Source organism: Oryzias latipes, chromosome 4 (genome assembly GCF_002234675.1).
Source record: "Oryzias latipes chromosome 4, ASM223467v1".
Classification (NCBI taxonomy): Eukaryota; Metazoa; Chordata; class Actinopteri; order Beloniformes; family Adrianichthyidae; genus Oryzias; species Oryzias latipes.
The window spans coordinates 7371055-7395580 of NC_019862.2; the positions used below are offsets into that span (position 1 = coordinate 7371055).

Genomic DNA, 24526 nt, shown 5'->3' on the forward strand with positions numbered 1-24526 from the left:
AACCCCACCCCCCTGATCGCATAGTCTCTTGTGATTGGTTAAATAATAATAATAATAATAATAATAATGGATTATATTTATCTGTGCTTTTCCAGATGCTCAAAGTGTTTACATTGTGTCCATTATTTATTCACTCCTCATTCATACTTAGTGATGACAGAGGCATGGCTGCCAGTTCGCGCCTACGATGCCTCCGACCATCACCGGGACATTAATGCACATCCACACACCAGTGGAGCCACACTAGTGTGTGGTTAACTTCCAGAGGTGTCACATGGCAGCAGTACAATGAAGGCCAATAGACCAGACTTTTTAAGGGGGGTTTTAATGTATTTTTTTTGTCTAAAAATCACAATAAATATTTGATTGAAACTTTTATTGCCAAAAGTTGGTGTTGTGTGAAGTGACAACTGCAGCGCTGCCTTCTGGCCATGTTGTGTCTGCATTTATTAAAGCTGAGGTTGGAGTTTAGAAAATGTGTGCATTTGATTTTTTTGCAACACTGTACAAACTTTCATCTGTAGGGTGCAGAATAACGGATCCCCCAGTCAAGCTTCAACAAGGCACTTCCTCACCGCAACCAACAATAAGTGCAGCATGAACATTGGAGAGATCTAACTGAGCAACAAAGACACGTGAACAACTTATGATTGACTTCATGTTCAGAGGTGTCAGGCTCACACGGAAAAACCAAAACCCTCAGTTTACTCTCAGTGCGGCTGTTTTTCCCCCAGAGACTCCATCATGCCCATTGGCTCTCATCGCTGATGCCACTCGGAATATTGCTTGATCAGAAATATCATCATTAGGATGTTTAGATCTGAGTTATCTATGACTCTACCGAATTCTTTAACTCGTCTTTTTCTATTAGATGTTCCATTTCATAAGTTTTAGTCCCAGCGGTCCTCACAGGTGCATCCGGGTCGTCTGTGAAGAAAAAGGGTCAGACCTGTAAGGGGGACGCAGGTGACCCATACAAAATATCAAGGTTGTAGAGCGCTCAGTCAACCCATAGAGATAAAATGTTAATGCATTCGTAGGAAACGCCTGCGTCTCACCTACATCCCCATGGATGTAGAAAAACATGCGCATGAACGTTTTCTCTCTACGGGTTCCCTGAGGGGTCTACCACTGAAACTGGTCACCAGCGTTTTTCACCATTTTTACCTGCTGACCATCCATTTTCACCTGTTAGGGCATTTGGGACAAAGGCAAAAGGGTTTCAATATTGTTCTGAGTTATGGTTTAAATTTTACTACTATGTTGGTGGCAATAAAACCAGCAAACTGTCCTGAAGTTTTATCTTTGACCTGATACCTTTTGTGGCTTTTCCAAACCACCCCCCCATCATTAAAACCTACAAATATTTTACAGAGACGTAAATAGCAGTTCATCGCAAGGCGTCTCCTCAAATCTGCTCCAGACTAGAACAGTAAAAGTTCAGCAGACACTTCTGGAAGCTCTCAAACATACAGCCTAACTTTTACTAACTTAACTTTTCAAAATGACATCATTAGCAAAAGTCCTGATGGTCAGTTTGTGCGTCATCTATCTGGCTTTGCAGTGGACTTCACCCACTTTTGATCCAGGTATGTTGTCAAATATTTGTTTGAATGTTTGATTTGTTCCTTTTCTTATGTGTGTATTGCATGTGTGTATTGCATGTGTGTATGCATGTGCGTATTGCATCTGTCCTGCATCACATAGTGTATAACACCATGTGATGCAGGACAGAGATAAGAAGAGTAACTGAGACATCGGTGGTCGCTCAAAAGTAAATCATTCATCACCATCGCCTTTCAAAAATCCAGTATTCACTGTTCAGTTCATCCGTTTCTGCAGAGACAGATGAACTGAAAAAGTGCGAAGATGCTGAAGATGCTCAGTACCTCCAGTCCTTTCCATGAGACATCTCCTCTACATCTCTGATAGAATCATCTTCATCTTTCACCGAGTTAAAGATGACCGAAAAACAAGCTAAATCACCTCCTTTCTTACCCGGAGAACCTGCAAGAACATCCGATGATAAGACCTAAAAGTGAACTCAATGGTTCATCTGTGTTTTGGGCCAAATTTTTTCCAAGAAGAGAAAATGAGAAGATAGAGAATATACAGCTAAATGTCCATAAAGGGTCTGGCAGAACAGACTTGTAATGATGGTAATAAAGGAGTAGACAATGTGCTGAGAGACCCATCCCCAGTCTATAAAAGCTGTTAGGTAATAGATAATCGGGGGCTTCCATCTTTGTCTGCATTTGGTATTCAATTTTATTCCTGAATAAAGTAACTCTGTGAGCAGGAGTCAGATTCCAGCTCTGTTCTTCCTCCCTTCAGACCTTCATGCTGCAGAGCTTCTTCATTGTTGGTCCCATGGAGGTTAAGGGTTACCACTTGAAAACATCTCCTCCTCCCACTGCTCTGCATGCAGCGCTGTCGTAAACATCAGATCTCTACTTGTGTTTCCTTCAGACTCTTGTCGGCTCTGAGATCCCTGCAGTCATCTGATATGACCACCAGCTGCAAAATCAAAGCTCTGCAGATCTGCTTCACGTCTAATTTCTGCTTCTGGCAGACCACTGTCCACATCTCCGCACTGGCTTCTTGTGCCATAACATCCAACATCCAGCAGGGCGGTGACCTCAGTAGCCCCTCCTTCCTGCACCCTTTATCCCAGTCTACAGCCCCCCAGACCAGCAGTCAGGAGCTGTCAGACTCCTTAGGATTTGAATATAAGCGCCTGTAAATGAAAGAAAGAGTGAACAGATGAATTCCTTCCAGAGTCGCTCAGAGGCGCCAGAGTTCTGGTGACGGGGGCCAGCTCAGGTATCGGGGAGCAGATGGCCTATCACTACGCCCGCTTTGGAGCCCAGGTAGTCATTACAGCCCGGAGGGAGAAAGTTCTGCAGCAGGTCAGTGACCTTTATTACAGGTAACACAAACACAACTGCACTTTCACTGTACTAAACTCATTAAAACAAATGCAGATTTCAATCTTCCTGTCTCACAGATCGATTGTTTTTCTGTGTTGTAATTAACACAAATAAAATGAAAGTGAAGCCACAAATGGTTGACTCTTTTGCTGCTTAGATTGACCACTTGTTTTTTTCTTCAACTCTGTGCACTATGCATCATGAGCTCCCCGTCTGATTGGTTGACTTGGTTCAAAGTGAATTTTGCAGAATCTTTATAAATTGGTTTATAAGCAAAGGACACATCAGACTGATCCCTGATCCGTGGCGCCACGCTGGACAGTTTGATCATTCTCAGTAACGGTGGCTCACAGGTGGTGGAGAAGTGCCTCAGTCTGGGGGCTCAGAAGGCGGTCTACATAGCAGCAGACATGAGCACGGATGCAGACCCTGACAGAGTGGTGGATTTTGCTCTGGAGGAGCTGGGAGGCTTGGATTACCTAGTTCTGAACCACATTGGGCCGAGCTACATCCGGATGTGGGATGGAGATCACGAACAGGTTCAGCAGCTCATGAAGGTAAGTCACATCCTGTCGGCGTGTCGGTGTCGAGGGCTGCCCTGATGTTCTCTGTTGTTTGAAGATCAACTTCCACAGCTACGTCCAGATGGCGGGGAGAGCTCTGCCCTTCCTGGAGCGGACCGGAGGAGCTTTGGTGGTCGTGTCATCCGTTGGCGGTAGGCGTGTTTGCCTGCATGCCGATATTTAACCAAAGAACTCTATTGAATATGAAATGTTTCTTCATTAAATTTCTTACAATACACACTCAGAAGAGGATTCTTTTGATTCGTTTCTGTATTGACTTTTTCTCTGACCTTTTTGTTGTTTAGATGTTTACGGATACCTGCAGAATCTGGCGCCAAAAAAAGATGAAATCCAAACATGCACAGTAATTAAAGTCCCACTCTGATAAATACTGTGTTTTTTAGAGTTGTTATCATGTTATAGTGGTATTTTTCTGATGGAGGAAATTTATAAAGAAACTTGAGCCCAAAATTGAATTTCTGAATATTTCTTTATTCAAATTGTTGTAAATCGAAAAAATGTTTTTTTTAAATCGTATTTGTAACATAGAAAATACGCTTGGCGGGGCCAGTCTCCGTGCTCCGCCCCATTCTGATGCATCCACTTGCAGATAAATAGATCCATGAAAGTCTATGTTTTCCTCATCTGAGCTGAAATCTTGATCTAGATCTAGATACTGTATATATCAGGGGTCAGCAACCGAACAGCTCTTTCATGCCTGTGTTGCGGCTCTCTGTGTTTTCGTAAAATATCTATCATGTTCTAAGATTGTCGTGGTTCCTGTAACCCTTGTGCAATCCTAGGCACTTTACCATTGGGAGTTGGGTCATCTAGACCCACTAGACAGTGCTCTTAACCTTTTTTCTTCAATGATTTGTGATCTTCACTGGTGTCCATGGATTACATGAAATCTTTCCACCTTTATCCACTTTTGTCATGGTAGGGAGAACAAGTAAATGTAAGTGGGGGGACGTAGGATAGCACAAGGGTTAACACCGTCAGAGTGAGTGGGCAGGAGGAAGACAGCAGCGTGAACGCGCAGAGGGGGCGTGTCTGCAGCTGTGAACGCAGACCAGAGTCTGTTATGGCATGGAACGCTTTTCTGGAAAGACAGTCAGTGGCGATCTCATAGGAGACACATGAGCGCCCCAAACCCCCCCCCAGAGTAAAACCACCCATTTCCGCATAAATTTAAGTAAATTAGCGTTAGGCTGCCCCTTCTATCCTGTCACCTTGCTGCTACAATGACCGTATGTTGCACTGTCTGTGTAGAACACACTGGAGCACCCCTCCTGTGACCAGCGTGCACACGGGGAAAAACAAGAAACAGGTAGAGAGGTGGGGGCGGGGCTTAGACTCACCGCTTATGATTCCAGGCCTGCAACAAACTAACAGCTGCTTCCTAATAAAACATAGTTATCGTCCATAAAATTAATATAATTTATTGAGTTCACTGGATATAAAGAAAAAATGAAAAAATAGAAAGGAGTCTGCATCAAAATGAATTTGTTTCCATAATCTAATTCATCTTAACTCTGGTGTTTGACAGATGGAAAAGTCTGTTCAAGGTTGTGGAAAATGGACAAAAGATCAAAGGAAACATCACGCTCATAATGAATAAAATTAATTAAAAGTAATTAAATAAATATCTTGACAGCATTTTGAGTCAATACAAGTATTTCCAAATGAACTATCATGATATATCTGCAAAAACATTTTTTCTAACACCCCTACTGTTGCGGCTCCCTGTGCTTTCATCTCAGTGGGAAACTGATCCAAATGGCTCTTTGAGAGGTTCAGGTTGCCAACCCCTGGTATACATATATAGCTGGATAGGTACAATATTGCTGCCATTTTTGATGCATTGCTAATGTTAGGCTGGGGTGTGAAGGGCTGTAAGCTAGGGGGAGAAACTGTAAACAAAGAGCTCTCAACAATAAGGAAGGGAAGGGGGGCTGGGTTGTTCTGTGCCAACAGTCATTTCCACAACTCGGCAGTGAATTTCTGATCAACTCCTGCCGCTCTGCAGAAACTATGTCCTAGCAAACAACAGGTTTTTGATTTCATCTAGAAATGGCATAATCATCATTAAAAGACCACGGGAACATTTAAAAAAACAGATTAGAAGACGATCGGAGTGGGACTTCAGCTACATTTTAGATTTAGCTTAATCATTTTCCAACTGTGTGTTGGTTAAGACAAGGAAAGGACTCTGACATCTTCTTCCTGGAATTTGATCTCCTGATAGTGAACCAGGTTGTTGTCCTGGACACGCCTCTGGTTTCCTCACAGGTCGAGTCAACACTCCCTGCGTGGCTCCATATACTTCAACCAAATTTGCCTTGAATGGCTTCTTCGGGTCCCTTCGTCACGAGCTGGTGATGAAGAGGAGCAACGTGTCCATCTCCATATGCACCCTGGGGCTCATAGACACAGCATCCGCTATGAAGCACGTCAGGTTGGTCAGTCTGTGAAAAAATATAAAAATCCTTTCTTCCATGTAAACATAGATATGAGTGTGTGGAAAGGAGAAGGACCTTAAATCCTTGTTTTCCTGTTCCTGTGCTCCAGGGAGTTCACGGACATGCCGGCTTACCCTGCAGCAGACGCCGCGCTGAACATCATCATCACAGGAGCAACGAGGCAGAGGGAGCTCTTCTACCCCTGGTTCACGCAGGTCATGGCTCTCACCAAAGACTGGTGTCCTTCCTTATCAGATTACATGATCCAGAAGTTCTGCAAGAACTCCTAACTGCACCGTGGCGGCACTGTGGACAGACCTGCCTGCTCCTCAGATTGAAGAGGAGGACATCTGTTAAAGCTGGTCCTCTCTCCAACATCGTATTATTTCTATGTTTTTGTGTGAGTTTATTTGCTCAGATTTTAATGTTTGTCAGAAATAATCCCAATCTTTGCTTAGTTATTAAAAATGGGCAATCTGATTAGAAAAAGTCATTTTGAATAAAAGAGGTCATTTCTTTCTGGCCGAAAGTTGCTCCGACAGTCTTCCTCTGTGGAAAGAATGTGATGCTTTTTCTGTTCCTCCATCCTTTAGTCAGATACATTCTGTTATGTTGAACCTATTGGAGGAAAAACACCTTTTTATAATCACCTTGCTTTGGAAAAAGTAAAGAGTTACAGTTTCTTGTAAGTTGTTACTAAAGCAACAATCAGCCTTTGTGTTTGGTTGTGTTTGTTTTTATGAGGAAAGATGTGATCTTTGCCGCCTAGTTATGCTTCAATTTCTTAAAACATCTAAAAGTAAAATAATTTCACTAACTTTATTCAGTAAAAAAAAAATCAAACACTTTATCTAGCTTTCTCAGTGTGCTTGGGTGCATTTCAAGTTATCCTTTATATATTGATATAAGAACTTAAAGCTGATTGATCCACAAAATTCAGAAAACTGCAGAAAAATAAAACATTGTTCAAAAGTTCAATGATAATGTCACGTGTTTTTTCTCAGATTTCCATTTCAGGATACCTGCTGTGCATGAGTTTCCAGAAGATCTAAATGTTCTGTCAGTCTGTATCACACAGTGACAGCTGCTGCTGCTGCATCAAGCCTCCCTGCATAGTTCAGCAGCAGAAACATGCAAAGAGGAACACAACAGACATGACTAAAGTCCAGTAGAAATTAAGGAACCTGCTCTAGAATTTGGGGAAGATTCATAAGGAATGGATCTCTTTTAGGGTTCATGGCTTCAAGAGCCACCAAAAAACCAGAACATGGACTTCAACTGTTAGACCAGAGACGGGTCGGAAGGTTTGGACCAAGAACTGACTGTTGTTTAGTGGTTCCAAAAATGTCTTTCTGGATTTTCAAATTAAAGATCCAGAGTCTGGATGGGATGAATCCCGGAATTCAGTAATTCCAATAATCTTTTGATCCATTTTCTGAGCGTTCTTCTCAGTGGTCTGAGTTTTCTTGTGCTAAAACACACTTTCTGATAAATTAGACCAATTTCACCAAACACAGTTTACAAAATATGAACTAAACATACAAAATACTTTACTCTTGGGCCAATAGCTTACTTTGAAGTCACAATAAAGACTTGTCAAAAAAAAAAAAAAAAAAAAAAAAACACACAGCAAACACAACACACTACAACCCAAAACATTTGACACAGTTCATAAATTGTTTATAAAGAATTGTGATCCAGTTTGACTCTTGATTTTCTTTATCTATGTCGTCCATCATCAGGAAAATACAAGAAAATGTTTAAAAACACCAAAAACACAATTTTCATTGAAGCGGGACATTAAAGTCCCCCACAGCATTTTTCTTAATAAATACGTGGTGTTTTAATTGTGATTACGAGGTTTTTAACCAAAATACAACCTAAATGCCTTAAAAAGCCATATTTCATGTTTATCTGAACCCTCCGTTTCTAAAATCTCCTCTAAATGGGCGTGGCCGTTGGTGTGTAGCTGACTAGCTCCTCCCTCGAGGCCCCCTATCTGCAAGATGTGCAAAAACATCACACAAAAAGGGGGGAGGGGGCCTCACATAACACCGACTGACAGTCTCTGTTGTCCAAAGTTTCTCTTCTGTGATAAAGAAACGCTGGAAAGTGGCATTTTTTGTACCAAAGTGATACTTTTTGAACAATAAAATAACACAAAATAATGAAATAACAAAATAATAAAATAACACACCAAAAAGAACTTTGATAAGTCCATGAAAAATGCTTTAAATAACATTATAATTTAGTCTACATTGCAGCAGCGAGCAGCACTGGCTGTGGCTCAGAACTGATGTGATGCTAGCAGATGGAGATTGTTGAATTACCTTGAACAGCAAATACATTAAATGCCACAAAGAAAGGGACTATTTGTAATTTTCCAAATACGTGCAGCCAGCGTTGAACTTTTTTCTTGGCCACACGGACCCAGAGGAAGTGTTAAGTGGTGCGGCAGAGGCGCCATTTTCAATGTTAAGTCAATGGTACAGACATGATCTGAAGTCCTGTGAAGTTGTGGGCATGGCACAAAGGTCTGACAGCAGCATGATTTGAGCGGTGTGGCGCAATTTAGTATTGTTTTTGAACGACAGTGATTTAAAAGGGGAAATACTCAGAAATGCAAACATGAAATGATTTTATAAAATTCCCTTTGTTCTCTTTCATAAGAAAAATGCCACACATGAGTCAAAAACTCAAAAAACATGATTTTCATTGTAGAGAGACTTTAAAGTTTCCCAGGTTAGTTGCCTACTGGTGTCGATCAGTTGTCTATCAGCGAGTTTAGAACATGTCTGGTTCCGTCTGCTGACCAGCCTCAGTCTAGTTTCAGTTTTCAAACATTGGTCCTATTCATCCTGATAAAAGTTCTAGTTTTTTCCTGGTTGGCTCATCACAATCACTCTCCTTTGGTCTTTTAGAAATGTGGAATTCCTCTGAATCTGCTGTCACGTCGTGCAGCTTTTTATCTACAACCACTCTGTTTATTTGAGGTTCTAATGCACCTTTATATATCCATTCATCCATTTTCTGAACCTGCTCCATCCCTTTTGGGGTCACAGGTTTGCCAGAGCCTGTCCCAGCTACTGTAGAGTGGGGTACACCTTGGAGAGGTCACCGGCCTGTCATATTTATATTACTGGTAATTATTTATGGGTAACAGTAATACTTTTCAATTGTTTTACTGTTTCTTAATTAAATGTTAAGGGAAATTATAAAGCTATGGCGACCTCTGCTGGAATTCTCATGATTATTAGCTACATTTTTGAACTAGTTTACATCTGCACTTATATGACAGTCTGGTATAATTTAGGTGTTATTATTTTTCAATTTAATCTGATCCATAATGTTCTCTCTCTGGTAATTTTGTAAAGTGTTGGTTAATAATTGTGACCTGTCTTTATATTCAAATTATTTGTATTTTGATTATTGTAACTATAAATAATTCTGTGAATTTAAGTGTAAAACATAGTCTGATGTTCTAATTTTCCTAAATTTATCACCCAAAATCAAGAAAACTCATAAAACTGTGATTTAAAAATAAAATAAAATTGTGTAGTCAAACAAGACACCAATACCCATAAATCACTGCGCGCCTGAGTACGTCTGTTCCAACAGCCATGGCAACCAATGGCCTACTGGGAAGTGTAGTTCTATGGTAACCGAAGTCATGTCTTTTCCGCTGGTTTCGCGAGATTTCCAGCGGCGGTTTGCGGTGCGGCAACATTTGTCCACCGACACACCGGAGAGCGGGAAGATGAGCTCAGACTGAAGGTAAATGAACTTTGTTCTCTCCGGAGGAACGTCCGAACTTGTAGGAACCTGTCGTGTTCGTCCTCCGCCTGTGGCGGACATGTTTAACCCCCTTTGTTTGTGTGAGCTAAAATTCAAGGTAAACCAGACAGATAATAATAATCTGCTTTAGTGGGATTAATTTAGTCCAGGAAGAGCGGGCTCCCGCTCAGGTTATCCATGGTTTTATTTTTAAATGAGAAAGTTGCAGTGTCACTAATCTAAGCGGTACATTTGGGGTTTCTTTACCTCAGCCGGACATTTATCTCAGCGCCGGAGTAACGACAGTCTGACTGTTTACGGTAACCGTAAATACCTGTGACCTCTGCATTCTCACCGTCTATGATGACGTCGATGTCTGTCGCTGATTGGTCGTTTGTGCTGTCAGTCCCACGCTGACGTAAGCTGTGACGTTTTCTCCCGTTTCCTCCTGTAGTGAACCGGTGAACTCCTGCAGGCATGTCCAAGAAAAGGGGCAGGTATGTCCGACACGATGCTGCTTCAGGGGCTTCATGAAGCTTACACTGCTTCACTGAGTTTATACTGTTGTCCGGTCAGAATCTATGACGTAAACGGTGCAGAAATCCACCTCAAATATAAATATTTACATTTAAAATGTAATTTCACAAAAATAAATGCACATTACAAACTTTTAGAGGTTACTTCGAACAAATAACTTTTAGAGAATATTATTAAATACATTTCCCACATCCAAGGCTGACATGTAACATGTAATTTTAGGTCTTAGAAGTTAAGTTTAAGTAACACAATCTAAAAAAAAAAGAAGGTGAGGGTGCAAAATTGGTAGGACTTAATTCATTTAAAGGTTCTAGATTGATCAATAGATCCTGGTTAATATATTCACTGCCTTTGACAGCTGCAATTTACCCATAACCACAGGGGGCGGTGGTGGGACCCCCAGGATCCTCACAGGTTATGGGTTCATGTTCCAAATCTGTTGAAAGGTCCAAGATGTCCAGGCCAGGAAGATCAAATCTTCCTGGCCTGGATGATGGATGGATCCTTTGCCACTCAAGGTTCTTGAGAAGGAACCATGAGACATGTTGGATCCATCAGATTAGAATAAGGGTCTGATCACGTGACCAGAGAACAGTCTAGAGAACGCTAAAACAAAGTAGTAGAACTCTGTTCTTCTATTGAATCGCTCATCTGCGTTCCGGCCTCGCTTGTGCAGAAAGCGCAGCAGCGGGGAACTGAGCGAGACGCCACCTCTGGACCCAAACTGCATCCTGGGCCTGCGGATCCAGCATAACTGGCGAGAACGCGGGAACCACAGCAAGTGGAAAGGAACCGTGCTGGACAGGCTGAGCGTCAGCCCGTCGCTCTTTATGGTGAAGTACGACGGTTTCGACTGCGTCTACGGCATCGAGCTCTTCAAAGATGAAAGGGTTTCCAACCTGCAGGTCTTACCAGAGCAAGTTGGTGAGTCGGCAGAAGCTTTTCCTCTCCCACGACTGGAAGGTTTGGTGTTATCCGCCGTCTGAAGCTTCAAATGTCTCCACAGTAAATAACAAAGTCAAGATGCCCCTAGGGGCAGAAGAGCTGGTGGGCAAAGCTGTGGAGCATCTGTTCGAGAAGGAGGATGGAGAAAAAAACGAGTGGAGAGGCATGGTGCTCTCCAGAGCTCCAGTCATGACCAACTGGTACTATATAACGTACGAGAAGGACCCTGTTCTGTACATGTATCAGCTATGGGACGACTACGCTGAAGGGGACCTGAGGATCCTACCTGAAGCAGGTACGTCGCAGAACCGGAAGAACCTGTTCTGAAAGTTCTGATCCAATCCTTCTATGAACTGTGAAGAAATCAGTCTGCTTGGGTTTTTGTTTTAGAATCTCAGCAGACAAAGCAGATGAATTTAGTTGTCATGTTACAGATGGGTTGTTGTCAGAAACAAACAAAAAAAAGAATAAAAGTTAAGAAATGTTGACTCCAAAAAATCCAGAAAAAAAAGGCTGGGAGGGGCTTCAAATAGTTCGTTGTTTTTTTAAAATAAGGTTATTTTCTGATTTTGACTGTATCTAGATCTTATAAGTAAGGGTTGTAACGGTACACGTAGTTGTATCGAACGTTTCGGTACGCCAATTTTGGTTCGGTTCACTTTTGTACCGTTTTGGTACTTTTTTTTCCCCCCCAAATGTCTTCACTCTGCACCGAGGCAGAACTACTGTTAACCGTGAGTTTCCGCCAAGACGCCATTCGGTAACGGAGGTGACAGTAAGCATGTCAACATATGGCTAATGCAGACGTGAGGCCAGAGATTGAGGACCCCCCCCCATCTCCTTACGCTCTCCTGTGTGGGAAGGCTTCAACTTTGTTGTCAGCATGAAGGGGAAAGACGATTGGAAAAGTCGAATGCTGTGTGTCGACATTATTATACAGACATAGCGTATGCCACAGTAACATGTAATCTACTAACGCACCTAAAACTGCATCACCTGACTGTAACAGTCGGGTGTACAAGAAAAAAAAAGTGCAAGTTAAAATGTTTGTTTTTTCCAGGCCAGTGTTAATTATCCAAAGTTTTTGTTTCCTGACAGCTAATAGTTGTATTATTTTATATAGCAGATAACCTACATAGGTCCATTTTATATATTTTTATGTAAAACCAATAAATGCACTTTGCAAGTCATTTTGTTCTGCCTTTTTTGTACCAAAAAACCACTGAAAATGTACCGAATCGAATTGAGATTTTAGTGTACTGTTACAGCCCTAATGATCACTAACGGTTACAAATGAATCACGTAATTACAGAACCTTCCAAAAATTAGAATATCTTTGAAGTGAAGTATTTATTTCCACAAGTCCTTTCAAAAATAGACTTTCATAGAATAGATTCCGAAACGTTTCCACACAGACAGAATTGCATCACTTCCTGTTTTCCAGTGCGATTCAAAACAGGTCTGTCAACTCCTTGACGATCTCCCTGCATTTCATCCTCACAAAAGGGAAACAAACGGATGTTTGGTGCCACAAAACCGTTTGAGGAGCGTTTTTCTCACCGTCTTTGTCATTTCTCAGAAAACAAGCACCTGCTGCCTGCAGACAGAAAACCAGGGGAGGAGACGGAGAGTCTGGTGGGGAAGCAGGTGGAGTACGTCACCGACAAAGGGGTGAAGAGGACGGGCTTGGTCATTTATCAGGTGCCAGCCAAGCCCTCCGTGTACTACATCAAATATGACGATGACTTTCACATTCATGTTTATGACCTGGTCAAAACCAACTGAACGTGATGGACACTTTTATCGCACCTTGTTTGCTTTTTGTCGTCCCATCCGTCTTTCTGTTTAAGAAGAGATGCTCAGCTGTGTTGGCAGCACAGTTCGCCGTTTTCAGTTGGAGTTGGGTTCTTTTTATTTCTTTTCACGAGTCGTTAATTGAATCAAATCTGCACTTTGTGGCTTTTGAAAAGACACGAACTCCGAATAAAGGCCTTGACCCCTCCCCAGAGAGCAGCCCCCTAGAATGGCATTGATAGATGGTAATTGTCGTCAGATGCATGTTTTCCAACCCGTTGCTCCATATTTAGTTGCGACATTCCCAGCTGCGTTTAGCGATGTCTGCTTTGCTGAGCTTCTCGCCAACACTCCCGTGTCGGAGGTATCACGGACTAGAAACCCGTCTGGATGAAGACAGCAGCCTTGCGTTTGAATGTGAACACCCCCACATCATCAAAGTGCCTTCTGGCCTGTTGGAATCAGTTCGTTGCCCCTGACAGCCGCTCTTTAGTCCCCCTCCCTCAACAGCGACACTGACCCCGTCAGGAAAGCTGTGCAGCCGTTGGTTTGATGGGAAATGCATCCTTATCCATTGTATTCTCTCACTGTTGTGTTGTGAGGAGCACTTTATTGTGTAACGTTTACATATTCAGATTCAAGTAAAGGAGGAACTCGTTTCCTAGAATATACTTTTTTTGTTTTAAAAAACTGCAAAATGCTTTAAATGAAGAGGAGATAGTTCTGCTGGTGTGTACATTCTCTGTATGATCATAACAACATCTGTAGTAAACATGTGGACTTCCAGCTAACAGACTATTGTAACCGCCACAGGAATTCTCGTCTTGTACTCTTATATTTGCTTGCAGAAGTGATTTCATCAAACTTAATGTGATGAAACCGCAGTTCTTTAGCTCTTCGGTTCTGGATTTCTCCGTTAAAGTTGCATGAAACAGTGAAACCGTGCCTGAAGTTAGGAAACTTTATTTCTACATGTGGAAATAACGAGATTTAAAACAGACACTAAACATCAGAGCTGGGGAGCCCTGGAGGTTCGGATGCTCAACTGACGCTTTGGTTTCCTGTGTTTCGTGTCAATGTTATGGAACAAATAAAGTTTTTGTGCATATGATTGGTGTTTTTTTTATAGACATTGTCATGACCAGAACTTGAACATGAGACACTAAAGAAGGCATGAAAAGGTCAACTAGAATATTTACAACTTTTGGACATTTAGACTGAGAAAAAACCTTGCTTGGTGGGTAAAATGAGTTGGTTTACAGCAAAGAAGAGGTTCTTTAAATACTTCATTTCCTTACAATAAGCTCAGTCTTCATTACATGCCTCTTCATAAACAACTGCTTTTCTAGGGCTGATTTAGGAGTAGTAATGTGTTACCATAACCTTCCACTTGGGGAGGAACGAGGCTGAACCTCTCCAAAGTGAGCTGTTGAGTGCAAAAGTAAAACTGATACCGGGGGGGTTCACTTGAGGAGGTCTTTCACAAACTGAAACCCCTGAGTCGTCATTTCACTCGCTTTTGTTGGAGCTTCAGAAAGTCTGGAAATCGTCCACCGCACTCCTGCAATTAAAAAGAAACGGTTTTCAGGTCTCACAAGACAAATTTAAGGAAAACTGAAGGCGAAAGCTGATTGAAGACGTGCACACAAACCCAGGTGGCTGCAGATCCTTAAAAAGTCTCATGTTTTGTTGAACTACAATAAAGTCTTGTAAAGCATTAAATTGTCTTAAGGTCCCACTCGGATCATCTGTTGATCTCTTTTCAAAGCGTTCCCAGTGTTCTTATTGCCATTTTTAGTCTAAAAACCTGTCATTTTCCAGGACAGTTTCTGCAGGAGCTCATTTGAAATTCCCCTTTGAGTTGTGGGCGGGACTTTTGGTAAGCCTTCCCCCACTTCCCATCATCAGTCTCTTCAGCTAAATTCTTACGAACAGGTTTTAAATTTCTCATCGACTGATGTGACCTGTCACCCAAAAAAAAAAGAACATTTCTGGGATGCGCTGTGTCATAAGGTTATTAACTGGTGGTAAATCGTTTCACCTCTGCTAGCTTATTAGCTCGTGCTCAGCAGTGTGTGTCTTGGAAATAGGGATTAGTCGTAGTGGTTAAACTTATAAGTGGAAATCTTTATGAAGCAAACTCTGCGGTTTGCTGAAAGACATTTAAACTTTACATAGCAAGGATCATAGCAATGGAATCACGTGTAGAGCAAGAAACCACAGACTCCCAACTCTCTGTTTCTATTTTTGTGCATATAGGGTCTTAAATTTTAAAATCCTTAAATTTCACTTGAGCAAATCTGTAGACCCCCTGCAAACACAGAGGCACAAACTCAGCAGTGAAATGACAAACTGTTTCTCTTATAGAGGAAAACCCAAAAATGTCCGTCAGCTCTTACCAGAGTTCCACGCCTGGACCGGAGAAAATTCAACGTTAGGGATGGTTGGAAGCTGAGTCTGCTGACAGAGAAATAAAAAGAGGAGGTTGTGTATTAGTTAATGGGACCAGTGAAACTTAAGGGATGCATTAATGTGCAGATCTATAACGGTCCTCTTTAACCCCAGGAGAAGTCACCAAAGACCAAACAAACCCAAAGACCTCTCACTCAAACCTAGTTTGTTTGTACCTGAAGACCGAAGTACTTCATCCACTCCTCAATGGCGGGGGGGACAGCGGCTCTGGCCTTCTGTAGGGCCTCAGAACCTTGTTCGCTGCCCCCCAGCAGCCCGGAGTCATAGGCCACATACACAGCCCCTCCCGCTATGCCCACCTTGGTCGCGAGTCTGCAGGTAATCAGAGTCCATCATGAAACGCAGGTCATCAAAGATCGTTGAGACAGAGATGATAACACAAGTAAACATTTTAAAACGTTGGTTTGACAGAGAAACTAAAGGACTTTAGAAACTTCTCAAGACGCGCTGAGTACAAATGAGTAAATTATAAATGAGTAAATTAACATTCAGTTTTGTGGATACAGATACAGAACACATAGTTTATATTAGAGTTAGCTAAACAGGCAAAGAACATTTGTTAGCTTTGCTAGCTAGTTTGATTAGCTAGCTAGTCGGCTAATCCCGCATTTAGCATCACTTCTCCGAACATTTGTAAAGTAAAAATGAACTAACTTCACTACAGGCAAAAGCTTTGTCGCCATGATCCACGGGTAACCGAACTATCCCGAAGCCACGACTGTGACCTGAAAGAAGTCAAACCTAGCAGCTGCACTGAAGGACAAGCCGGATTCTTGTCCTGTCAACCACAGCTGTGTTAATAAAGTTGGATCTTGGAAACTTAGTTCCGCTGCAGAGCAACACATTCGTTCTGCCTCACTTTCTAATGCTTTATTTTATTTAACTTTTTAAATCACAGGTAAATACTTTTTAAATAAAAATGTTTAAAAATTATATCTAAAAATGAAAAATGATTTTTCAAAGGGGTGTGTCTAATGTGAAGTTCACGCCCAAATCGCAAGAAAAACAGTGAAATGGGGCGTTTAACAGATGTACTTTTTTCCATGGGACCTCCCTGAACTTGTCTGAGAGCAGTGTTGCCAAATGCAGCCGTTGTATAACCACAGATCAGCACAATTCCACAAAACCCAGCAGTCAGACCAGTTGCTGCTTTTTCCAAAATGGCTTTTACTAAAGTCTTGATAGTCAGTTTATGTGTAGTTTTTTTAGCTGTCAAGTGGACTTCACCCACTTTTGATCCAGGTGAGCAGAAATCTGTTTCATTTTTTAGTCAGTCTTATTATTTAAGGGTTTGAGGCTCAGGGTGGATGTTAGTGGACCTTCTGGGGCGTGCATGTGTTCCTAAAACCGCATTTTGCAGAAATGATCAGTCATTTTTCGCAGTTGGGTTTCTTTGTATGCTTATTTTAATTAATTTTTAATACTCATTGAATGTTTCCTGTTGCTATCATTAATTTGGAGTTATCTACCATTCACAGATTTGTGTGCCATGGCAACATAACGAGGATCATAAAGATAACATTACCTTTGCTTATTGGCGAATGGGGCCACAGGTTCATGTCTTTACTTGCATATTGAGCTGACTATTCCGGTTTTTTCCCCTTTGCTCTAAATAGTCAGCTCAAACATATATAAATAGGATGAAATTGTGAACATTTCTGCACTGAATTAATTTACCTATGCACAATAATGTTGCTGAGGGTTTACTATTCCCTCTGGGAAAAGTGGGAGTGGAAACCAGGTAAACGGTTAGAATCTGCTTCAGTGGCTGAGAGGCCTGACCTCAGCGAGCGCAGCTTTCATGCAGAAAAGCTGATCAGTCAGTTTTCATGCTATCCTCTGGTAATATCACCATCCTTAACAACTGTAACAAACTCCAGCAGCGCTCAATCAGAGCTCAGGGTCACAGGTTGAAACGTGTTCTGATACTATAGGAGGTTCTGTGAGCCGCTATCTCTTCATGGGGCAATTATAAACGCCGCATGACTGCGGTTGGATCTTTGTACACTTCTGTGTTATCACACATATAAGGACCAGTTGTTATCAGTCAGTTCAGGGTAACATAAATGTTTTTTTAGATCATCATCATCATTTGTTTATAAAGAACCTTCCACCACTAGCCAAGGAGACCCAAAGTGCTGTACACATGGAGAACAAAACAAAAAACAATTAAAAGCACAAAACCAAATTAAATCCCTGTAGGGACATAAATAGAAAAGAATAAAAAGCATAAAACCAATTTAAGAGAGATTAAAACCAGGGTTAGGCTGATGCTAAAGCGCTGAAATGGAGAAAAGTTCTTTTTTTAAAGTCATCTATAGCGTGACCTCTCTAATTGCCGGTGGCAACTGATTCCATAGTTTAGGATCCAACACAGAAAACCCACCGTCCCCCCGAAAGTTACTTTTGGTTCTGGGAACCATTAACACAAACTGGTGAGGGGAACGTAAGGACTTTGGAGGGGAATATTTTAAAAGAAGACTGGAGAGGTAAGAAGGAGCCATACCTGCAAGAGACCAACATTTTAATGAAAAGCAAGTATTTCACTGGCAGCCAGTTCGAAGAGGCCAAGATCGGTGTTATGTGGTCAAACTACTTTGCCCCACAAATAAATTTGGCTGCTGCATTTTGAACCAGCTGCAGGCTATTAATGCCTTGGCTAAGGCAGAATATAAAGAACTGCAATAATTTAGACTAGACCAAACCAAAGCATGGGTGACCATTTCAAGGTTAGTTTTTGATAAGAAGACTTAATCCTAGCCAGACGTCACATCTGAATAAAGCAGGACCTGATCACAACCTTTATTTGGAGGTGAAGCTTCAGAGCTGCATCAAGTTTCACACTCAGGTTTGTGACCACAGACTGTTCAAAAGGGGCAAGAGAAAGGAAACCAACACCATGATCTTTTCCCCCACTAGGGGTAAACACAATTACATATTTTGCTTTCATTTAGGCCACGACCTATCTTCAGCAAGGCAGTCAATTATTAAGTTAATTGTGCGGTCAGGTCCCTTACATACAGGGACATAAACTTGACAGTCGTAAACATAAAGGTGAAAGTTCCCCTCTTGCTACCGGAACAGCATTCCCAGTGGCAGCAAGTAAATAGAAAATAACAACGGGCCAAAAACCGACCCTTGAGGGACCCCCCATTTCAGGGGGTCACACTTGGATGAGTGAGGACCCATTCTAATGCAGAAAGACCTAAGGTAAGGTAAGACCACATCCACTGTAGGGCTTCCCAGGAAAGCCCCGCCCACTGTTCCAACCGGCCAATTAGGATCTCATGATCAACTGTGTCAAAAGCTTCAGATAGATCCAATGATAAATGAACAACCAGTTCATCTGCCATCAGAACATCATTAAAAAGGTTTTAAAGAGCCAGACCTGAGCCCTGACTGTACAGGTTCCTGGATTTCATGTGCGTTTAAGAAAGTGACCAACTGTTTAAAGAGAATGTTGTCAAGGACTTGAGCACAAAAATGTGGGTTGGATTTGGCCTATGGTTTGAAAAAAAAGGAGAATCGAGCATTTGTTTTTTCAACAGTGGTCTCACTACTACCTGGTTAAAATTGAATGAATCCTGAGAGGACGTCAGCAGATGAGATAATATCAGCATAAAATTGTCTTCTAGCTTTTGTGACAGCTTCCTCATAGATGTAGAGTTGGTCTCTAAGGAGATCATGGGAAATTTGGAATCTGTCCTTCAATTTTCTCTCTGTCCTGCAGTCTTGTCTCAAGCCACGTATTTCCTCAGAGACCCAGCGTTCAGATGTGTCCCTTGTTTTTTTTTATGGCAAGGCAATCTCATTCAAAATTTTAGAGCACAGCAATTCAAGCATCTGTGGTAATCGGGGATGAGCATAAAGTCGGCCACTCCAGCGAAAATATAGCCAAAAATTCAGCAGCTTTTCCTTTGTCGAGGCCCCGCACCCATGTGACAGGAGCAGGTTTGGGGGCAACATTGAATGGCAGAACAAAGTCGAATAAAACCGCTGAATGGTCAGAAAAGGCAGTATTTACAGTCTTGACCGAGGTGATGAGAAACCCAAAAGACAGAGCTAAGTCCAGAATATGTCCATGACTGTGTGTTGGGTCAGAAACCCACTGTGCAAGACCAAAAGAATCCAACACGTTAAAAAAGTAATTGACGAGTGGTTTGTCAGGGCAGCACACATGAATGTTTACATCAACACATGCTCATATTTAGGCAAAAAAGTGTACAGCAATTCGGATTGATGTGATTATTGGAGGAATTCCTTCCAGAGTCGATCAGAGGCGCCAGAGTTCTGGTGACGGGGGCCAGCACAGGTATCGGGGAGCAGATGGCCTATCATTACGCCCGCTTTGGAGCCCAGGTAGTCATTACAGCCCGGAGGGAGAAAGTTCTGCAGCAGGTCAGTGACCTTCACCATAAATGTCACTTGTCACAAGTCCTTGAATGAAATGACATAGATATATGTAAGGGGTAATGCCCGTTAAGGCATTCGGATGTCAGAAATTAACGGACAACCTGGAGACAGGAAACTTCCAGTGTGAAGCAGAGGATGTTTGCTTCCATAACATCCAGTAGTTTCTGATAATGGACACCTGGAAGGGCATATCCCTCTTACGTATACCATGGCCACTCTTGAAAGAAAGAATTATTGAATCTAATATTAGTACTTTAATCTGTTTTTGTTTTTACATTTAAATAGTTTTATACAAGAAGCGGAATATTTGATACAAATGCAACACGTTGTCATGGTAACCTGCAGCTGCTGTATGAGGACTAACCTGCAGAGGAAAGTGTCTAAATACTAAAGGTCATGTTCAGTGATCCAAAGCATCAGTTCAGAGGAAAGTTCACCTCGTCAACCTTGTTTTTAACTAGATGATAAAGATAAAGTCAAACATCCACCATTAATTCTGATCAATAAATATGAATCAACAAACTAAGTTTCTGTTGTTCAAGTTACCAAGTGAGGTTTAGGAACAATCAGGCTACATGACCGGAACGTCTTTTTAAGTTGTCCGTTGTCACCTTTTATTGGACCACCTGCAGCCAATCAGAATCCAGTTTTCACCAAGACCATGGTGTAAGCATGTATAAGTTATTTAGATGGTGTTGTCACAGAAAATAATGGTGTTGGTAAAAGCCAAAGTTGTTGATCTGATCCCTGATCCGTGGCGCCACGCTGGACAGTTTGATCATTCTCATTAACGGTGGCTCACAGGTGGTGGAGAAGTGCCTCAGTCTGGGGGCTCAGAAGGCGGTCTACATAGCAGCAGACATGAGCACGGATGCAGACCCTGACAAAGTGGTGGATTTTGCTCTGGAGGAGCTGGGAGGCTTGGATTACCTAGTTCTGAACCACATTGGGTCGATCGACCTCAGGATGTGGGATGGAGATCACGAACAGGTTCAGCAGCTCATGAAGGTAAGTCACATCCCGTCGGCGTGTCGGTGTCGAGGGCTGTCCTGATGTTCTGTGTTGTTTGAAGATCAACTTCCACAGCTACGTCCAGATGGCGGGGAGAGCTCTGCCCTTCCTGGAGCGGACCGGAGGAGCTTTGGTGGTCGTGTCATCATTATGTGGTAAATGTAGCATAAATATTTAACATATATGGATGGTGTTTTCAGCCTGTTGCTGATTTTGATTTTATTTCTGTTTTAGGTTTACATTGATCTTAATTTTCCTTAGTAATCGGTCCATCACAATGAAAACTGTTCTATTCCATTTTTAAATAAATAGAGGCAAAGCCAGTGAGGCAGGACTGAAGGTCACCAAAGGCTCGTTTGTCATCTACACACAGAAACCCTCCATCTGTTCCAAAGCTTCACTCAGATGTCAACTCTTTCCTCACAGGTCGAGTCAGCACTCCCTACGTAGCTCCATATACTTCAACCAAATTTGCCTTGAATGGCTTCTTCGGGTCCCTTCGTCACGAGCTGGTGATGAAGAAGAGCAACGTGTCCATCTCCATATGCACCCTGGGGCTCATAGACACAGCATCCGCTATGGAGAAAATCAGGTATGTGCACGGGGGGGAGGAGGAGATCAACTTCAAATACTTAAAAAGTTGTTCCTGTGCTCTAGGGAGTTCACGGACATGTCGGCTTACCCTGCAACAGACGCTGCGCTGAACATCATCATCACAGGAGCAACGAGGCAGAGGGAGCTGTTCTACCCCTGGTTCACGCAGGTCATGGCTCTCACCAAAGACTGGTGTCCTTCCTTATCAGATTACATGATCCAGAAGTTCTACAAGACCTCCTAAATGCACCGTGGCGGCGCTGTGGACAGACCTGCCGGCTCCTCTGATTGAAGAGGAGGACATTTGTTAAATTTGGACCAATGTTGACCGACTACTGTCAAACATTTGTGGTTCCTCTGTGCATACTCTTGTTTTTTTTTATCATCGAGGTTCAAATGTTCAGAGCTATCTGCACAATAAAACACCATCGTTTTTGTTAGCAGTCAAACTGTGGGACAGTTTCTTGTTGTCGTTAAAGACAGACTCCACAAGGGGGCAGCAGAGCTGAACCCATAAAGACTTTAGTGCCGTCTGTTAGTGGTATTACAATAAATAACTGATCCATTTCCTGTATTCTTTATCCTGCAAACTAAATTATTCAACCACCTTTTAGCATGCCCCACCCCCTTCTGGTTTTCCCTCCATTTTTTCATGGAGGTTAGTCTTGTCAAAGCTGGCCACAGTGGGAGCGTCAGTTCCTGCTGTGAGGAACTTTTGTTTTTGGTTCCTTTGAGCTTTTGAGCGTGGATCCTAAAGGCACCTCAGGGTTTCTTCGGAGTCTGTGCCTCGGTCCATGCTGGTGGTCTCCATCTTATGCAGCTCACCCTGGAAGATGCATCCTGTCTGAAGTGTCCATGTCAGGTCAGTGACGGTTAGAGCAGCAGAGGAGAAGCTGGCCTCTCATGAGAATGGACTCTGCTTTGTGATTAGCTAAAGCATTTCTCATTGCTTTGGTAAAACCAGAATCTGCAAAAGTCTATTTTCTTCTTTTTTCTCCTTTTGTCTCTTTGTCACACATGTTCCCAGTGCTGAGGCCTCCTGGGGAGGAGGGCAGCCCTCAGACAGGAACACCTGCAACAGATTAGTCCTGCAAATGCTGGGTGATGGATCCTCTCAGGACTCAGCGGCGTGTCTCCAGCACGCTAAACAACAATGCACACACACGGAAAACAGAACCAACATTCTGAAAATGTTCACCTCACACAACATCGCACGTGAAGCTCTGCTCACATGATCTCCATGCTTCCTACACTCTTCATCAAGTGCAGTTTCTCTATGAAAATTGAACCGCAGCTGAGAGCATCCGCTTGCAGAATCCTCGTCTGCTGCTCCTGATACCAAACACCTCAGGATCAGAAGAGCATCACTGTCCTCGGTTTCGCATCTGACAGCAGAACGTCACGTTTCAGACCATGGACTCTCCTTCATCAGCGGAGAGTCCGCACCAACACCCAGCAGCCCCACACGGATGGTTCATGTTTATCCTGCAAAGTCCATCCACCTTCTGCCCCAGCAGCGCGGGATGGGCAGCTTTGATGCCGGCGTTCACCACTCTGCCTGTTTCCTCTGTGTATACTCAGGGATGTCCATCATAATAGGTCAGAAGAGGATCAGAGTTGAACTTCTGAAGAGGCGAACCTACATGAGAGCTTTAAAGCTCTGAATGATCTTCAGCTCACGGTGGTCATCAAAGCAGTGGTTGGGTTCATTTTGATCAAACTGACAAACTCAGAAAGTCGTGACTCCAACAAGTCAGGTGATGTACTGAGCAGTTTATCATCTGATGCTTCTGTTTGTGTCTTTGATCAAAGTCATCAGAGGACTGGCGCGACATTACGATTCATCAAGGCCACAAAGCAAAACTACCAAAGTTGAACTCTCAATTGCTGGTCATTTTGGTTTTGAAGGGTTTGTCTCGCTGGGCTGACCACCAAAGCACAAAGGATGACTGATGGAAGCTGGAGCGCTTCCGTCTGAGATCCACTGACAGGAAACGTTTCTAAGCAAAGCGCAGAACATTCAGTAACACATGAAAACCTTATTTCAAATGTTCAATGAGCAGCAGCAGAGAAATGCAGCGTGAACACATGGCAGCTCCAGAATAGGAGTGGAGCCAAATCCATTCACAAAGTAACCACTAGGTGGCTTATAACTCATGCAAGTCAGCCCCTACTCAATCTAAAAAGACTTCAAAAACCCCTTCCACCTCCGTTCTTCATGTTCTTCAGGTTTCATGTCCATCATAGCTGACCAGGGGGTAGAATCATCATTTTATTGAAAATCTGACAAAGAAACCACACCCAGATGAGGGCGTGGCCTTTTCAATGATAGCTGACTTCAAAGTCTTAACTGAAGAACGAGTTGAGGTTCTGGAGCTGCTGGAGTAGCTCTATTATCTATCGGGCTTGTCTGTCTCCTTTCAGAAGGATGAGGGTCTTCAAACCTTTGTCAAAAAGTTAATGAACCCAGTCCAGGAAAAGTTGACTATTGAAATTTAAGACCCATTTGAAGCCTAAAGCAGCATCAGAATGTTTTTGATTTTGAAATGGTTTATTTCAAGCAATTAAATAAGAATAATACACAAAAGATAATAAGACATAAAATTAAATATTGCTTGAAAGGCAGTGGAAGGAATCGAACTCATATAAACCCCCCCTCTTCTACCGTAACCATTTTATTACATGATTTCTCATTATCCGGTTAAAATTAGAATTAGCTCCGGTTAGTTAGAATTAACATGCTTGAATGCAAGGAGCTTCTAAATGGCCCACTTTAGAAACATTTTTAGAAACGGCTGAATCCCTACAGAGTCACAGGGTTGCTGGAGCCAACCCTGCTACTGTCGGGTGAAGGCGGGGTTCATCCTGAACAGTGTGCCGCTCCATCGCAGGGCAAGGGTCAGATTTCATCCTTTTACCCTCTTTACGCCAGCAGCCATTGATCTGTCGCAGTGTCTGATTCAGTCATCTGCCTTGAAGTTGAGCATCTGAACAAACATCACAAAAATGGAAGGGGGGGGCATAAGATACA

The 24526-nt window shown here is 42.5% G+C and overlaps 3 protein-coding genes across 7 annotated transcripts; 2 read left to right on the forward strand and 1 right to left on the reverse strand.

Annotated features, from left to right (window-relative positions):
- Window positions 1–1409: 1409 nt before the first annotated feature.
- hsd11b1l (hydroxysteroid 11-beta dehydrogenase 1 like) lies at window positions 1410–21944 on the forward strand. Of its 3 annotated transcripts, none has more exons than XM_020701389.2 (6): window positions 1410–1589; window positions 2779–2909; window positions 3284–3487; window positions 3552–3645; window positions 5786–5951; window positions 6065–6607. In XM_020701389.2, the coding sequence occupies exons 1-6, from the start codon at window positions 1505–1507 to the stop codon at window positions 6243–6245; spliced, it is 861 nt and encodes a 286-aa protein (XP_020557048.1). In that variant the 5' UTR covers window positions 1410–1504; the 3' UTR covers window positions 6246–6607.
- spinb (spindlin protein B) lies at window positions 9598–14113 on the forward strand. Of its 2 annotated transcripts, XM_011473284.2 has the most exons (5): window positions 9598–9729; window positions 10184–10226; window positions 10943–11190; window positions 11273–11506; window positions 12791–14113. In XM_011473284.2, the coding sequence occupies exons 2-5, from the start codon at window positions 10207–10209 to the stop codon at window positions 12994–12996; spliced, it is 708 nt and encodes a 235-aa protein (XP_011471586.1). In that variant the 5' UTR covers window positions 9598–9729; window positions 10184–10206; the 3' UTR covers window positions 12997–14113.
- c4h19orf70 (chromosome 4 C19orf70 homolog) lies at window positions 13953–16283 on the reverse strand. Of its 2 annotated transcripts, none has more exons than XM_004067690.4 (4): window positions 16132–16283; window positions 15633–15789; window positions 15405–15465; window positions 13953–14566 (listed from the first exon to the last, which is right to left on the reverse strand). In XM_004067690.4, the coding sequence occupies exons 1-4, from the start codon at window positions 16158–16160 to the stop codon at window positions 14469–14471; spliced, it is 345 nt and encodes a 114-aa protein (XP_004067738.1). In that variant the 5' UTR covers window positions 16161–16283; the 3' UTR covers window positions 13953–14468. The 2 variants fall into 2 exon arrangements, with proteins under 2 accessions (XP_004067738.1, XP_011472140.1); XM_011473838.3 differs by having other exon boundaries at window positions 15405–15462; window positions 16132–16282.
- Window positions 21945–24526: the final 2582 nt, after the last annotated feature.

What these genes read in the sequence shown, in the direction of transcription:
- c4h19orf70 (XM_004067690.4), bottom strand. Translation starts at nt 16,160, where the DNA reads ATGGCGACAAAGCTTTTGCCTGTAGTGAA. An exon ending in TGAAGTACTTCGGTCTTCAG is followed by an intron (nt 15,466 to 15,632) that starts GTACAAACAAAC and finishes TTTCTCTGTCAG; the next exon opens with CAGACTCAGCTTCCAACCAT. An exon ending in GGTCCAGGCGTGGAACTCTG is followed by an intron (nt 14,567 to 15,404) that starts GTAAGAGCTGAC and finishes TTTTAATTGCAG; the next exon opens with GAGTGCGGTGGACGATTTCC.
- spinb (XM_011473284.2), top strand. Translation starts at nt 10,207, where the DNA reads ATGTCCAAGAAAAGGGGCAG. An exon ending in ATGTCCAAGAAAAGGGGCAG is followed by an intron (nt 10,227 to 10,942) that starts GTATGTCCGACA and finishes TCGCTTGTGCAG; the next exon opens with AAAGCGCAGCAGCGGGGAAC. An exon ending in GGTCTTACCAGAGCAAGTTG is followed by an intron (nt 11,191 to 11,272) that starts GTGAGTCGGCAG and finishes ATGTCTCCACAG; the next exon opens with TAAATAACAAAGTCAAGATG.
- hsd11b1l (XM_020701389.2), top strand. Translation starts at nt 1,505, where the DNA reads ATGACATCATTAGCAAAAGTCCTGATGGTCAGTTTGTGCGTCATCTAT. An exon ending in GGGAGAAAGTTCTGCAGCAG is followed by an intron (nt 2,910 to 3,283) that starts GTCAGTGACCTT and finishes GGTGGCTCACAG; the next exon opens with GTGGTGGAGAAGTGCCTCAG. An exon ending in AGGTTCAGCAGCTCATGAAG is followed by an intron (nt 3,488 to 3,551) that starts GTAAGTCACATC and finishes TGTTGTTTGAAG; the next exon opens with ATCAACTTCCACAGCTACGT.